Below are 16,721 nucleotides of genomic sequence, written 5' to 3'. Positions count from 1 at the left end.
TTTGCTTTGCTTTTTTAACCTAGCATGATCGAATGCTTTATTACACAATCATTTACCTCAGAGGATGATCAGGAGCCCAGCATTGCTTTTCTCAAAGTGCTTTCTTTGCCGAAAAGTTGCTGTGGAGAATGGCTGTGCTTCACTGAGTAATTTTTCACCATGGCCATATTTAAGTATTTTTAATGGACCAAAGCCTTCTCCAGTCTCCCACACAGAAAATCAGAAACTGTTTTTTTTATATTATGGCCACATAATACTTTCTAATGTATATTTTATAATGTATTTTATAATATATACAATTTTATAATGTAATATAAAATATTTTATAAAATATTATGGTATAATTATCTCTGTTCTCAGCTTCTACCATCAGTCATGATCCACCATCAACCATGAATACAGCATCCCTCTGAAGCCTATAGGGCAGCAGAGTATGTAACTAGTGTATAGGACAGAGATCAAGGCCATACAGGTATTTAGTCATAAGTATACATATGATCTTTATCGATTTTATGGAGACATTAGTTAGACAGAATAAACCCAAATGTGGTATCAGAGAGGTATCCAAAACTTATCTAAATTTGCAGTATCATCTGCATTGGATAATCTTTTTTTAAAAAAATTGTTCTTAAATTTTTAAATCTAAAAAAAGGGGGGGGGGGTTAACTAAGCAAATTATTGGAAAGTTGCTTCAAGACACACATCTTGTAAGAGAGTGAATATCAAATAAAATAGCTGTCAAAAAAAGAATGTGCTTGGACCAATCCTGGCATTTAAATGCAGGGAAAAACACACTAACTGGTCAATAAAGTACATGAAGTTCTCAGAGCTGCAGACTCTGGACAGTCCCTAAGGCATGATTCAGAAGAAAGCCATGTTCATCTGGTCTTCACAAAGCTCCAGAAATAAAATAAAGAATTCCAGAAGGCCTTAATTTCAAAGTAAATGTATTCCTCATCTTTGCCTTCGATCCCACAGTCTATTGGCGGCTATTATTGGTGGCCAATATATCACAGGTCAGTTTAACAACTCTACAGTGGCAGAGAGATATAACTGACCTAGAGATCCTATTCTCGACAAGGATTGCACCCTGTGCAAAAAAACAGCAACAACTGGAGGAACAAAGGAAGACTTATGTAAAAGAAATGTAAGAATTAACCTGTCAGCCACCATGAAATATGTAATCCACATTCAGTCGCTCATATGTTTTGATATTTTGTAAAGTTAGCAGCCCTCTAGCTCAGAAAAGACAAAGCTAATATCTGCTACTGATGCAGCTCTCTAGCTTTACAGCTGAAGGTACACGTAGTACTGAGCTATTGGCAGAATTTTACATGTAAAGCATAACAAATAGAAATAGATATACAAATAGCAGCAATTGTTCCTGTAGCAGCACTTTGGGACTGTGATTGAAAGCATGTTGGATGTTATGGTAAAGGTGTCATGGGGGCGAATAAGGATCTGGCAGTGCCAGAGCTACACCTTGTATAGTGAAACATGCATATGACAAAGCCCAGTGAGATGGCAACTCTCAATCAAGATCACCATCCTGAAGCCTTGAGACCTGAGCTAAAATTCAGGCAAGATACAGATTAGTATTTACTCTAATTAAAAACAACAAGCAGTTTATATGCAATTTTAGTCTGACAAATATTTGCTGCATGTGTTCTCCTGCTCTCATCCTAAGTGTTCACTAGTTGCCTGAACATCACTTCTGCATTTCCACAACAGATTGGCCAATCCCATAGCCAGTTATCTGTAAACCAGAAAATGCTACATTGATTGTTCATTGTTCTCCTTCAAGCGCGTCCTCATTCAACTCCCATTTGCCATAAGTCCTCATCAGAGTTTAAAAAATGTTCACTCATACCTGCTGCATGGTTACAGTCCTTAGTGTTCTCCCAGCATTCAGTTGGGTTATGTGTATGGGCATGAGCTCTTTGGATAAAAGATTTTGTTGCAGAACATGATGTAGGGACCCTAAATACAGACATACTGATATATAGCAGAGTCCAAGATAAAAAAAAAAAACTTACCTCCAACCTTATTCCAGGGGACCTCTCAGTGATTTTACTGCTAAACAAAGCATTCTAATTTCGAAGGCAACTGGCCCAAATTTGTGCAAATGACAATGAAAAAAATTTCCCAGAGAAGCCAAACAAATTTTATTCTGGCCATTTGTCATTTCAATGGAGGTCCTCAGATTCGTTCAACCCAAAGAAGGGCAACAGGTGCTTAAGTGACACTCGAACAACAAAGATGAGAACACTTTGACATTTGCAAATGAGAGGTCTCTTCCACCAAGGTGGACTGGCTGCATGATCCCATGGCACATAGGAAGGCAGAAAGCATGCTCAGATGTCCTTTTTCCCCCTCTCAATTTATCTTCTGTTGTATATTACTGTAGTCCTGCCAGGAAGCAAAGGGAGAAGAAGGACTTTGTGCCCAGGCTGTACCTCTTGTCAGGCCATTGAGCTGCCCCTGCAGAGGCAGAGAAATGGGAGCCCTACGGTGATGTGGGCAGGGGTCCCAGGGACACAGTGATGGCCCTCGCGCTTGTCGGGGAGCGGTGGGTATGTTGACCTGTTGTTCTCCGTATAGCTGCAAGAAAACGTTAAATACAGTGAAAAGAGAGAAATCAACACAATAATGTAACTGTGAACAAGAAGTAGCTCGGACGGGGAGGAAGTGGACTAACGTTTTTAATTCTGCATCTCTCAAGTCTAAACTGCCAAACAGCCCAGTAACAATGATGCATTGTAAAACTCTTTTATTTTTTTTCCTCTTAGGGCTTGCTTGTTGCAACTATATTCTGCTTCTTCAATGGTGAGGTAAGTATGTGAAATACAGTAAATGAACAGAACTTCAGACTCTTGATAAACTGTCAGCTTGTTGTTAATACAGAAAAAAAGCCTGTCCAGCTACAAATCCAGCTACAAACCTTAAAACAACACGAAGTCTTTCTTTTTTTTTTTTTTTTTTTTTTTTTTTGTCTACATATGCAAGCAGTACTGTGCATTTTTCAAAGCTCCCTACAGAGCCTGACCTGAATTTCTCTGAGGGGTAAATGGGGAGTGTTATCCTGACAAAGCAGACCACACTAAGTGAGGTACCGTCAGGAAATTTTCACCTCTGCCCTCCGCAATTTCATCTAAAATAGAGGTCAAGGTAAAAGGAGAAAAGCAATCTACTTCACCTCCTTTTCCTACTATTTAACTTTACCCCTAGCCCCAGAATAGCTGGGTGAATGACAGGAAATGACTGCAATATCCTGAAAGAAGCAGTAGGGCTCTTTGAGAGGGGTTTGCCTGGAGAACTGGTGCGCTGGGTTGAGCATCGGAGAGCAGAAAGAGAGGCCAGCACTGGTAGTGCTGTCAGATCAGAGGAGTCTGAAGGAGTGCAATTACTTTCACTCCTTTGAGGATTAGCACCAGCCTTTTTAAGGTCAGTGTTTCTCAAGTAGTAATTGAGAAATAAAAACCCTTGAGTGGAGATGTCTCCCATTCTCTTACAACTGGATCAATTTTTTATATTCCTACAACTTGTTTTAGGTCCACTTCACTACTTTTTCTTGTTTTAATAAAAATAGCTGGTTAAAGCATTTCAAGAGCCATTTAAATTCCTACAACAAGCAATTTTCCAAGCATGGTTAGCAGGAAAATGTTTTTCAATACATCAGGAGTATTTAACTGTAGTGAAAAGAAACACTGTATATCTTTAAAAAGCTAGAAAGCTCTTTAAAAAGCTAATTTTCAGTCCAATGCAGATGAATTAGATTCACATCTTCCTTTATTAGAGCAAGATTTGTGATGCCAACATTCAGTGTGTCACCCTAAAGATATTCGTACCTGTATGTATCCTCGTGTGTTATCAGTAAGTAGCAAATTCCCAGTAATGATGTGAGCACACTGATTTTTTGTAGTGACTTGAAGTGAGTTTTGTTCATAAGGTGCTACCAACTGGTTTGCTATTTTTCAGGAGGACACAGTGCATTAAACTCTGCCACCGCATCATTATACCTTTCCTTCTGGCTTGCCCACTGAGTAAAAGTACAGAGAAATGCAATATTACAAAGGATTAGATGCCTCCCACTGTAATTCCGCAGCATGGCTTCTCAGGAAACATAAAAGAGAATGGCAAACCATGAGCAGTTAATGACACCAGAACCTGAAATGAAATGATAACCTTAAATATCACATTATTGTAGTTCACTCTCTGGTTCTAGAGACATCTCCAATTAAACAAGGTTCCAGAGGTGTACAGCTTATTCACACCACATTTCCATCCCCAGGATCTGCAGGCTACTACCTTACTCATCGCTTATTGGCACAGTCCAACCTCCATACCCATGAAATATGGAGAGTAAAGGGTTCTGATTCTCTCTAGTATGGAAGAATTGGCACACAGTAAGAAGAAACCAGCCAGGAAATTTTTGAAACATTCTCTCCCCCTAGAAATAGCTACATAGCTATGTACAGGCAATGTTCCTGCATGTCATTGCTTGCCTCCAAAGAATGTGTTGCCCCAAAATCCTGGTCCTAAACATTGCCTTCTTTCCCCTTTATTCCCCCAGCATCACTTCAAAAATATTGTAGATTAATTTTTGCGAAACATACTTGTTTAGTATTTTACAACTTCAGGGTAAAAGATCAATTCTTCTGTAATTCTCCAACTGTGATGAGAGTATATGGATCTGTGCCTAGACTAAAGGCTGTAACAATGCTAAAAGTGAAAAAAAGCATCAAGAAAATGCACAGAAAACAAAACTTCTTAAAGGCTGCTTGATTTTTAGGTAAAGTTCAGCAGATAGTTCTAATTTTAAAGTGTTGTTGTCAGTGCTGTAGTGTCAGAAAAACATATCTACCTTTACAATTCCATTAATATGATCTATAAAGTATCCAATAATGATGCCAACATCACGACCACATGTATCAATTAACTGAAAATTAGCTGCTAGGATATGAATGAGTTTACCTGTTGTCTTAACCAGCCTATAGTGTTCTAGGCAGAAAAGCAAAAGCCATATTCCAGAAATGAAACTGAGTCTAAAATAACACAACTTTTCTTTATTCACTAAGTATTAGATTGCATTTGATATAGCATACGGAAGTCTTAAGGAAATGTACCATATTCACATACAACACTCGGATGTTCCATCCCAGATGCACTCTACATTTTGTGGATTTCTGTATCAGATTGAGATGCTGTTAGGAATCTGCAATAGTAGCAACTGGCTCCATATACAGACTGAAGATGCCTGAAACTCTGAATAATAGCAATAGTCATCAGCACCTAGTCACCTCTGAAAGCCTTTCTAACACATCTGGCAGCCCACAGGAGAAAGAGTTCCTCCCTGTGAAAGACTCTGACCTGGAGGTCTACCTTTGATACTTGAGTTGTCCATGCGGCATCACTGAGGAGACATCTCAGAGGCCCGCTGCATTTATAACAATAGACACTTACCTATACAGGTTAGGGCACAAGATGCGGTTAAAAAAAATGAATTTGATGTTGAAATGTGTCTTCCAGATCTCTACTGTATTGCTCCCGTAAGTAATCAGGCAGATACCTTGGCTACTCCCAGGTAGTTACAGATTGCATGGAGAATTAACAAATCCTTCATGACATGACCGATCAGGAATGTTTGTCAGCTATGGGGTTTCAGATTTTGCAGTCAGGTGAAGTGTGATTTTTGTTGGTACATGGGTGCTTTTCACCACTACTCCAGCTTCCAAAATTGTTGTATCTGCTGCAGACATGCAGATTGTCCAACAGCCAATGACAGAGGTGCTTAGAAACCCTCTCATTATTTTCTTACAAGAAGTTATATTCACCAGATGATAAGGGAAGCTTTTTTAGTAATTCCCATTAATGTGGATGGAAACCCAAGGTGACACCTCTACCATAAGGACTCAAGACAATCTGGTGGTACTTGCATTAGCATTTTACCAATAAATAAAAAGCATAATAACTTGCTGTGCAGTTCATGTACTAGAGCAGCTTTGATGGACCATGCCAGAAAAGAGAATGAAAGAATTATGACCCCTTTCTTCAAAGTGTCATTTTTTCTTGCAGATACACAAGGGACAGCTATATAAGGCATAAAACCTTTAGAGAAGTAGAAACAGACAGACACCAAGATGGTGTTAGGAACTCCTGAAGGGAGAGAAAGGAGCTGTGTCCCATCATGTACTAGTCTGAATTAGGTTGACCAAGAGAATTAAACTCATTTCCCCCAGCATTTTTGCTGAATGTGGTATGAATAGATGCAGACCAAATCCACACTCTGGTTTTCAGTCATGGCAGGGAATTGTGCTAGCTGCTGTGTCTATCCACTGCCAGGGCCATAGAGCATGGGAAAATTCAGTGTGAGGCAACATTAGTTTTAATAACATAGGAGGCTGCATACTCAGTGATTTACTTTTTACTGCTGGAATATTTAACTTCAAGGCTGAAACACGTGAAAGTTATCCAGAACAAACAATGCTAAACTCAGGGCCACCTGACAGTGCTCTATATCGGTGTTTGCAGCAAGCTACCTCACCTACCCCACTTGAGTACCGCAACAAACCCACCTACAGAAAGACATGTCAAAATACTGAATAAGATGCTCTCTGCATTAATGTAGAAAAACACATAAACAATGTCCTTTTTAGGACTTTTTAAATGATAGATCGTCTCATGCATTTTCTTATAAAATTTCAGTGTCAAGTAGCACTGTAGTTTCTCTGTCCAATAAAAATAGCCTTGCACGGATGATATAGGGTCTCTACAACAGTCTGCTCTCCAGACCATATTTCCAGTCCTGAGATTACTTCTAGGCTGGAAGGCTGGCCAATAAAATGGAAAGTCTGTTTGGAAAAAAAAAAACAGTTATATATCCTGTGTGCCAGAGGCGTGAGTGTATAATAGAGAACAGAAAACACTCTAAAGTCTTGAAGAGCAGAGTAAACAAACTTAGGCTCTTCCTTTCTTTAGGCTTTATTTTCTTCCATCTGCCATCACAGAGACCAGCATGGGAGGCACTGCCCAGCCCCAACTAGTGTCTTTCGTTATTAATATATTATGGTTGTGCATGTGATTTTCAGTAATGCTGCTTACACATTTAAAACCCACACATGAACAGTTTTAGTTGGCACTGAATTGTGATCATCTGAGATCCTTGGAGTTAGCAGAGAAATATAGATTAACGCATTGCTTTACTCAGGCTCAGCAGCTTGTATTGTCCGTTACTCATTTGTGGTCAGGTTCTTGTAAAGCCAGCAGTTCAGTGGAGAATAAAAATACAGCTGCTTTGACTTCATGCTCTCACAATCCAGGGAGCTTTTTAAACCTGACAACCAGCACTTCTAATCGTGGGCTGTGTTGGAAAGGATATGCCTGTTCTCTCCCAAACCATGTGTATGTCACTGCTGTCTGAAAAACAGAGCCATGAGCTCCTCACTGCAGCTTTTACACAGCTCTATCGGAAACCCCTTGCACCCTCTTCAGTTGCCCATGTTATCCCCAGACCCATGGTTGCCCAACAGCCTGTCAAACTGCAGCTGAGCTGAGAGCAGAGAGCTCCTCAGGTGCGCATCGCCTCTGCAGTAGCCACGCTCACCGTGTGAGAGCAATCAAAGCATGCACTGAGACCTTATGGTCTGCGTAGGGTATGGAGAAAGAGTGGGCTGGGAGAGGAAGAGGAGAGCTACATGAATATCTTCTCCTTTACTAAAGACTGATATTAATCTGAAATGATGAATTCCTGTGAAATACAGACACACTCAGTACTAGCCTCAGGGAGCAGCAATGGCCAAAGGTGTTCATGGTTAGAGAGGCTCATAGACCACTGTTGCAGCGTGAGAGCACTGGCTCCTGGCAAGCAGAGCCAATGTGCAGACATCAGGGTCCTGCATTACCCTCATTCTGTCAGGTCCAACAGGTTTCAGAAACTGTTGCCCTGGAATGATGTTGGGGGAAATTCTCCAACTTAATTCTTGTGAAGATTGCTTATTCCAGTTCCTTCCTATAGATTTTAGGGTGATGAAGCTACAGTATTCATGTGGAATACTATCATGTCAGAAAACATTTTTTAAGTGACTAAAATCCATACAGGATTTGCATTATGCATAATTCTTCCCTATAATGTACTATAAATGTGTCATTCCTTCATGCAATAATTCTTTCTCACTAATAAATTTTGGCAATGGTGTGACATGAAACATCTCCACATGCAGCCATTTAACTTTGAATCTCAACATTAGCTTAGTAAGCTTTGTTCACAGTGCCAGTAATTAAAGTTCCATCATAAGCATATGCTTTTCCTGTGCTTGATATCTAATTAACCTACATTCAGCCATTTGGTTTCTTCTCTTTATCTGCCATGAGAAGGTGAATAGCAATACATTTTTCTAGATGAAAAAAACCCTAACTACATTGTCTAGAGAAAATGATAGCAAAAACCAACTACTATTGGAAACTGGGCGTGGATATAGTTTTCAGTGAGTTTTAAATGACTACCCCAGCAAATGACTGTTTACTCAGAAAAAAGTAGTCATATTGAAGTCAGTGCAACCACTTGCATGAGTAAGGATTTATAGCATCAGTCCTCATACCTTGGCTTGCTCCTTGGCATGAAAATAAAAAAGCTTAAGCAAATGAAATATCTATTCTTGGCATGCTGCATAGTCCCACTGCACACTCAGTAAGCATCTCAGATTTATAGCAATTCCTTCTGTAGCCTTGTCCTTAAGTGACATGAAACAGCTTTCTTGAAGGCAGCTGTGGGTGGTGAGTAGATAGCATTTTACTATATACATATTAATAGAACGATTGGAATTGTGGAGACATGGGAAATATTACAGTCATTCAAATTCTGCATGAATCAAAGATACCTTTCTGCACAAAATTCAGAGAGTGACTGCTGAGCAAACTCCCTGAGCAAAAATGTCATACAACATCCACCTCAGCAGGTGTACTGTAACTCCAGGACACTCCTGCAAGTCCCAGCACCTCACCTGCTTCTCCCTTCCTCTGGAGGAAGCAATTTATAGCAGATTATTATGGCAAACTACTCCTTTCTTGTGTTTTATTGGCTAGTATGGCTGAACAGAAGGAGTCGAGTCAGGGTTTGCCCACCCCCTGCTCATGTCTCAACACTTCCTTTGGGAAAGAGCTAGCAGGTTCCAGTACGCCTGAACGTGCAACCTGAGAAGGGACTCCTCTTATTCCCTGGCACAACTCAATAGCTTAAATCATATCCTAGCTCCATAAAAAACATTATGCTTAATATACGTATTGAATAAAAGACTTTTTTCCCAAAAGATGCATGTCCAAAGTTTGAAATTCTCTGCTACACAGAGGGCTATGACCAACACTAACTTTTTGCCAACACAGAACTACCAAACCCTGTTCATAAATTACCAGAACACGATCTCTGTTCATCTGTACTAATCCTCCCACTCTTTCTCTGTACAAAAGTAGTCCTGGCAAGCTCATAAAGTGTATTTATATTCTGCCATTCATGGCTAATTTTACTCAAGGTTAAGATTCTTCGTGACAGAAGTTCATAATATATTAGCCATTCCAGGGGCAAGGATCCAGCTGCAGCATCAGTTGAGTTTTAACCCCTATCCCTCCCTTCGTCTCCCCCTTCCACAGCAGCAGCATCCTGCATTCCTGTACAGCGATCTAGCTCACATTTGCCTCCTATAGAAACAGCTAGCCCATACCCTCTCTTTGCCTGCATCAATGACTGCAGAAAATCTGGTTGCTATAGGGTCGATAGGAAGGGACCTAGGGCTGAGAGCTGAATAACTACATACTCCTGCTTCTGGAGCTAGCCTGATGGGATTAGTCCTGGAACTTGCAGCCAATGGCTTTCCAAAGCACAAGCGCAGTGTCACTGCAGCAAACAGAACTGGCTCAAGTGCAACTTTAGGAGTTACAATTATGCCTCACCCTAACTATGCATTTCTTTTACAGGTCCAAGGAGCTTTGAAAAGACAATGGACGCAGTATAAAACCCAGTGGGGTCAAAGGCGCCGGGAGCACTGTTCCACGCGGTCTACCTCCTACACGGCAACATCAATCACAGAGGTCCCTGTTTACTTATACCATCATGATTCCAACAACGAACAGTTAAATGGAAGATACATAGATGACTCTGAACTCGTTGCATTAAAATCTGGAGAGACGTCTGCCTAGCTCAACAGCAACCATTGCAAACTCATCATTTGAATTTTGCTTGTGAACAAAGTGGGGAGAAAAGTGGAAATGTGGAAACCCAAGCCATGAAGGGAGAGGGCATGACTAGACGACAAGACACATTATATTCAAACTACATCAGCTTTTGCCAGGGATGACGTAGAGTCTGATGGTGGGAACAGCAGTCCATCCTATGTGCTGCAGCAGGAGGTCAACAAGGAACTGCTCCCCAGGCTACATAGTTTCCACACTTCCTGCTACCTGACATATGAAGTGATGATACAACAGTAATAATAGTGTCAGAAGCCCAGAGAAAATATGAAAGAAAGAACTAACACATGACATTTAGAAACTGTTAGCACTGTTTGCTTCAGGTAGTTTTCTTCAACCCTGTATTTTGAAATATCAACTTTCACAAGAAGTTGCTGGCTAGGAATCCTTCCCTTTTCCCCTTTTAAAGAGCTTGGTGCCATCTTAAAAATATTTGTGCTTTGTAAGACGAGAAAGGATTGCTCTAAAGTATTAAAATCTTGATGATTTCCAAAGGATACCCAAAATATTACCATCCCATTAGCAGGTGCATAAAGTAAATGAAGGTAAATTAGCAGTCGTATAACAAATTCTCAATCATTATAGAAACGTACCAGTCCTTTAAGCTGCCTCACAAAAATCCTGAAGACATCTCAGAAAGTTTTTATTTAACAGTGATAGTTCCTTAAGAGTATCTGTTTAAAGAAAAAAACTGTTACCTATTACTCTGCCCAGAAACTTTATTATTAAGGCACAATTCTTTCACTCCAAATAAACAGTGACATTTGTTTGGAAATTATGATTTTCTTCAGTAGCTATTCTGAGATGAATGCTAGATGAATGCTTGCCTCTAATAAAATTGTAGCCATAGCAGTAAAGAATCCCAAGTAAGAAATAAGAAACTAATGTCACAGCACAAGAAACATCTATTTTTAGAATCTGGGTGCTGCTGAGAGTCCCTGATAGCTTGAAGTAACACTGTCATGTGTGAGTCTGTCATCAGGAAAACATGATGAATGTACAGTCTTGTCAGTAATAAGCACCTTTTATCACACATTCAAAGCTTCATTAGTCTCTGTATGATTACAGAAGCAGAAATAGGCCCAGGGAGAAGCTAATTTGCAGTTAGAAGTTACAGTACTGTCATTGTACAAGTTCTGCAAATCACTTAAGGAATAGATGTATGTCCCACATAAAGCTTAATGTTAAGAATTTGCAAGCAGAAATGTCAGTGCTAAAGAGGTTTTGAACAGCTGTAACTGCTAGGGAGTTTGTTCATAAAACTTTCAATGCATATGTCACTCTTCCCTACATCTCTCTGGAAGACTTTTCCTACAGATCTCCCACTCCTTCGCCTTCATTTTAGACAAACATGGGATATTTCAAATGCCAGCAATGCCAAGGTATGCATCACAGCTTTCACTTTGAAGGAAGCTGAAAATTTTCCACCCCCCTCTGTTTTTCCTGCTAATCTGCTTATATTTGATGCTTCAACCCCAGCCCAAACAGGGAAATACAGTGAGAGGCTGCTCGATAGCAGCCCTGAACTGGGGATTGTTAAAATACCAACCTATACAGCAGGAGGATAAGAGAAGGAAGGAACAGGAAACTTATCTCTTAAGCTGTAATTCAATTAACATGGGAATTCTTTCACAGACGTAACCTTTTCTCTCTTTCCTTTACTTGCTGAGATTCCATTCATAATGTTTTTTCTCCTTAGCACCACATAAGTTACCTAAATTAGTTAGAATAGTCTTAAATTCAGATCTTGTCAAATAGAAGAAGAGAAAAGTATATCTGAATTAAATGCTGGAGCTGAATTTAAATTTCAAACATTACAAATAGAGGCCGTAATCCTACCAGTTATGCTCTGTCAAGAAGGGTGGTAGGACAGACTTTATATTCCACAGCATAAACTGCTAAAGTAAATCCTACTATAAACCTGCAGATTCCGTTAAAATTATCAGGCGAATACCTGTGGACTTAAACGAGTGTTGGACAACTCTCTTCTGTGTTTAGGTACGGCTTCTGCGTTATATTTTGGTGTAGACCTTGAAAGCTGGAGACAATTTCATCCTTAGTGATTTGGAATCAGTTTTAAGTACAGCGTTCAGCTGGGCTTAGCTTTTCCTTCACTGAGAGTTAAACGCTGAACTTCACTGGTCATCAGGAGTTCTGCTGTACGTATCCACCTACATGAGTCATCATCTAACCAGAGAGGTCCCTCTGAGGAACGAGCCGCTGAGGGAAAGGTGCAGCCCAGTGTTAGCAGAGGGGACTGAATTCCCCCTCCAGGTGCAGGAGGCAATGCCTCACGGCGAAGGTGCCCACCCCGTTTGGACTGCGGGGGCACACACCTCGCTGCTGCACATCACTGAAGCTTTCTCCCGGTTTGGGAGAGACAACTGAACAAGAAGATGGGAACAAGAGCTGGCTGCCCACTGATGGTGCAAGTCACTGCACGGCCAGCCTGGTGGAGTATCTATGAGAAAACACAACCCCGTGTACTCATTCAAACCACATAACCTGTTTTTCAGACTTCAAAGAATCCGAAGGCCATTATTTTTTCAAACAACAGTATTTTGCATATTGCTGTTTCTATTTTTGCCAGTGAACAACGGGAAATGGAAGATTCAATAACTAAAGACAATAAGGCAGCTTACTATGAATGTTGTTCTGAATAATTTTGAGGCACTCTGGGCCCCCCGGGAGAGCTCCAGAAGATGTCCTTGATTTCCAAAGACGTAAATGTGCTGATTGTAAAAGAAGTGTGCATAATACAAAAAGTTTAATAATCATCATGTACATATAAGTATAGGTTGTTTTGAAGTCTATTATGTTCATGTGGATGTACAAAATTGATATGCTTTGCCATATTGTGGTTTTCTTCATTTGCTAATCTCTTTTCTTCTGTTTTTTTTTTTTTTTTTTTTTTTTTTTTTCTTGTTCTATTCATTTGAATGTTCTGAAATGCCAGATTCAGGAGCTGGGTTTGGGGATCTTGGTTTTAGTTTCAGGTGACAGAAACAACTGCGATCTTTGTGGCAGCTTTGATAATGGAGCAGAGTGATAATGATTCACAGCAACTAAAAAATTCACATGCTGAATTCACTGCTAGCATTGTCCTTGGGCTTTGCAGGAAAGGCTGCATTTTTAGAACTTCTTGGTAATTTCTAATCAAAATATTTTTCCAATGGAAAATGCTATTTTTCTTCATATAAAAATGGTTTGAAATGTTGTCATTGCACACACAAGGTAAATTTCACTTCTGTGCTTTATAAATAACACTGTACGCTAACAGTAATACTGAAAATGCTGATATGACCTGAATAAGTACCATGTTTTGGTATCAGAAAATTTGTCTCTAATGTACATTACAAGAACAGCAGGATCTTTGTTTCCATTCCTTAGAAATGCACAATTCAGGTGTCAGTGCACCAAAAAGCAGGAGGCAAGCTGACATGGATCAGTGGATTCAAGGAGCATTTTCAAAGTAAACAAACCTTACATTAACCAACTCTGTAGTATCGACATCACACCCAACATATGAAACCCCAGTCTAGTGAACATTGGCTCTGGCAGAAGGGTTTTTGTTGCTTTCTTTGACGAACTAGATTTATCAGAAAGGCTCTGGCTGTTCTTTTTTATCAAAGAAACTCGGCACAAATGAAAAGACTTGCTGTGACAAGCGGTGCTGAAATTAAGCCTTGTTTTTTTTCATTTGATTTACTTAATAAATATTTTTTAGTGAAATAAAACAGCAACAAAGGTAGAACAGACTATTTTTTCCCTATTAAAATTCTTAGCAATAATACTACCTTTATTAAAAGTCTGCCAGCATTTCCATTACAAAATGCTCTTGTGTTTATAACATAGCAACATAACTTTGTTTTGGGATAAAACCACAACCATGCAAATGCAGTGAATTTCTATCCCCTTTTCCCAAAGTCTCCTCCATCCCTTGCCAACCTTAACAAACAATCCAAGCCCTTTTTTCAAAGATGCAAACCCTAAACACTAACAATGTGAAGGTATCTGCATTTCCAGTGATGAATTCTGAAAGTCGGATGTGTCTTCATGAAGCTATATTATGCATATATTTTTAATTATTGCCCAATAACTGGAGCATTTGTAACCTTAAACTTATTTTCATGGAAATAATAATTGACCACAAGCCAATGAGGCCCTAGTCAGCGTATGACCATGCTCTGTCTGCCCTTCAGCAGCAACGAGGATTGCATAGGAGACCTTTACATGAAGAGCCTGAGCCAAACTGTGCGTGCTCTCCGCACCCCACTGCTAGCCACACCAAAATCAATTTTCCAGCAATTGGTAGTGGCAAACTGGGAATTTTGAGTTCCAGGGACAGGTGGGCCATTGCAATGTGCTGCTCTCATTATCCCAGGAACTCAATTAGGAATAAAATTTTGAGTACACATACTAGTTATCTCTAGAAGTAGAATAATGTTATCTTTCCCATTATAACAGAAAGTAATCCTGTTGAATGTAACAGATGTTTTGTCACCTAAAAGAGCAGTATCTAGAACCTCTTGAGAGGCTGAACATTAGACAAAAGGCACAAAAAGCCAAATATCTTCTGAAAATTCTAGGTAGCGTGCATATGTATTTATTATGATCTTATATAAATTCTATATGAAAGAACTCTAGTTCAGATGGAGAGTGACCCATAGTTTGGCCAAATTGCGCCCAGCTTAAATAGTGAGTGGGGGACATTGTGGGACAGAGAAGGCATATAGCTTCTTTAAACTACTTTAATATTTCCCAGGGCATTTTCTGGGGCCCCTGCGCTGAGTGTAGGTAATCAGGGTCACCCATCTGCCTGCTCCCACCCCATGCAGGTTCATAGTGGGAATAACTGGCCCGAGAGACATTTGATGCACTGCACCCCCTCGCCTGCTACAGCAACACGGAGCTGCTTTAAGAGGGCTCATCGGGAGTGCAGCAGAAATAAATTTTTCTCAGCTTTATATCTGATCTCCAACAGGTAACCTCCTTTACATCACCAGCATAAAAACTGTTATTGTGAAAAAGACTGACCTGAGATCAGACAGCTTCTCAGTATCAAAAACCTCTTAGTTCACAACACCCCATGTTACACAGGGGCATTTTCCACTGACTTCGGCGATGTAGCTAAGGGCAGGATTTCTCTCTGGTTTAGAGATTTTCTATATGCCTAGCAACATTGGAAACATTTGGTAAAATACAGTCTCACCTGAACATTTAACATAAAAAACCAAAATTTATCAGCATTATTCTACCTATAGACTGTTTGCAGTAATAAGATGTTATTTTTCATATTTCTCTGTTTTTTTTTTTTGTAGTGAAATATCTGTGATTCCCATTCGCAGCATGTGTATGTGTGTTGTATATATTTGATAGACTCCATAAATTACATGACTATTAATATATATTTTTCAGTGTCATATTTATAGGTAGAGACTAACAATTGTTTTACACTGAGCACTTGGCAAGTAACAACTGCTGGAATATCAAAATAAAAAGAACAAAAAAGGCCTTCCCCAGGTCATGCTGACAATGTAGAAAAACCTATGAGGTGACTTTTTTTTGTATTGTAATATCCTCTCTTATCTTCCAGTTATTATTTTAGTTTTGAACATACGAGACCAACGTATTTCAGGGCACGCGCACATGCTTCTGAGACAAAGGAGATGCACAGCTCTTCTCACCAACCACTGCAAGGGAACGAATTTCTCCTAATGTGTGTATGTGTGTGCACATATGTGTTCGCAGCTAATAAGTGCTACATGGATAAATAAAATCATGATTAATGTTCCTTCTGAGAAGGGCCTGGCAGTGAGAGTTCTGTTCAAATGTGAGCAATCTGAAAATAGGAAAAAGGTTACCATATCTCTGGCTTTAAAGCAAGCTTCACTAGTATCATCTTCCACGGGGGAGAACAGAGAATATCTGCCTGTAATGAGTGTAGCTCTGTGAGCTGTGAGAGCACACATTTTGGTTGCAAATTATTGTGCCGGTACATCTATCAAGTTCAGGCCCACAAGAAATGAATAGGACGTAGCTGAAGAAAAGTTTTACTTATTAAATTATATTATACTACGAAGTGTTTATTTTATGAGCTCTTGCAAGTATTTAACTCCCAAGGACTTAGCCATCATTCTTGCAATTGGCTGGGGAGCAACTGAAGGGAGGTACCGTTCTGGCATATGCTGTAGCTTTGGACTGGCAACAACTCGTAGCATTCACAAGAATTTTAATATGAGTATTTCCAACACAAAAAATAAATGCAGCCCATGTTGCAGCCTTCATTTCTGAGAGGAGGGATTTTGCATTTTGTTCTTCTCTTGTAAAATTTGTTCTTCTTGAAAGACTCTTTAGGAAGTCAGAATTAGTAAGAATGTGGAAGGATAACGAATCAGTGCAGATGCACCATCACCTACCCAATTGTTACTACCCCCATGATGAACTGTCTGTCATGACTAGTCAGATTTGGGAAAAAAGCC

The 16,721-nt window shown here is 39.8% G+C and overlaps 1 protein-coding gene across 1 annotated transcript in view; it reads left to right on the top strand.

Moving 5' to 3' along the window:
• Positions 1 to 10,188, top strand: part of CALCR (calcitonin receptor) — a 72,983-nt gene extending 62,795 nt beyond the window's left edge. The window contains exons 11-12 of the mRNA XM_062567752.1: positions 2,790 to 2,831; positions 9,967 to 10,188. Coding sequence (XP_062423736.1) covers positions 2,790 to 2,831; positions 9,967 to 10,188 — 264 coding nt within the window. The remainder of the gene's footprint in view (positions 1 to 2,789; positions 2,832 to 9,966) is intronic.
• The last annotated feature ends 6,533 nt before the right edge of the window (positions 10,189 to 16,721 follow it).

This window comes from Rhea pennata, chromosome 2 (assembly GCF_028389875.1).
Source record: "Rhea pennata isolate bPtePen1 chromosome 2, bPtePen1.pri, whole genome shotgun sequence".
NCBI classification, from domain to species: domain Eukaryota; kingdom Metazoa; phylum Chordata; class Aves; order Rheiformes; family Rheidae; genus Rhea; species Rhea pennata.
The sequence above is the reverse complement of the archived record's forward strand: the minus strand, read 5'-3'. Positions and strand labels throughout refer to the sequence as shown.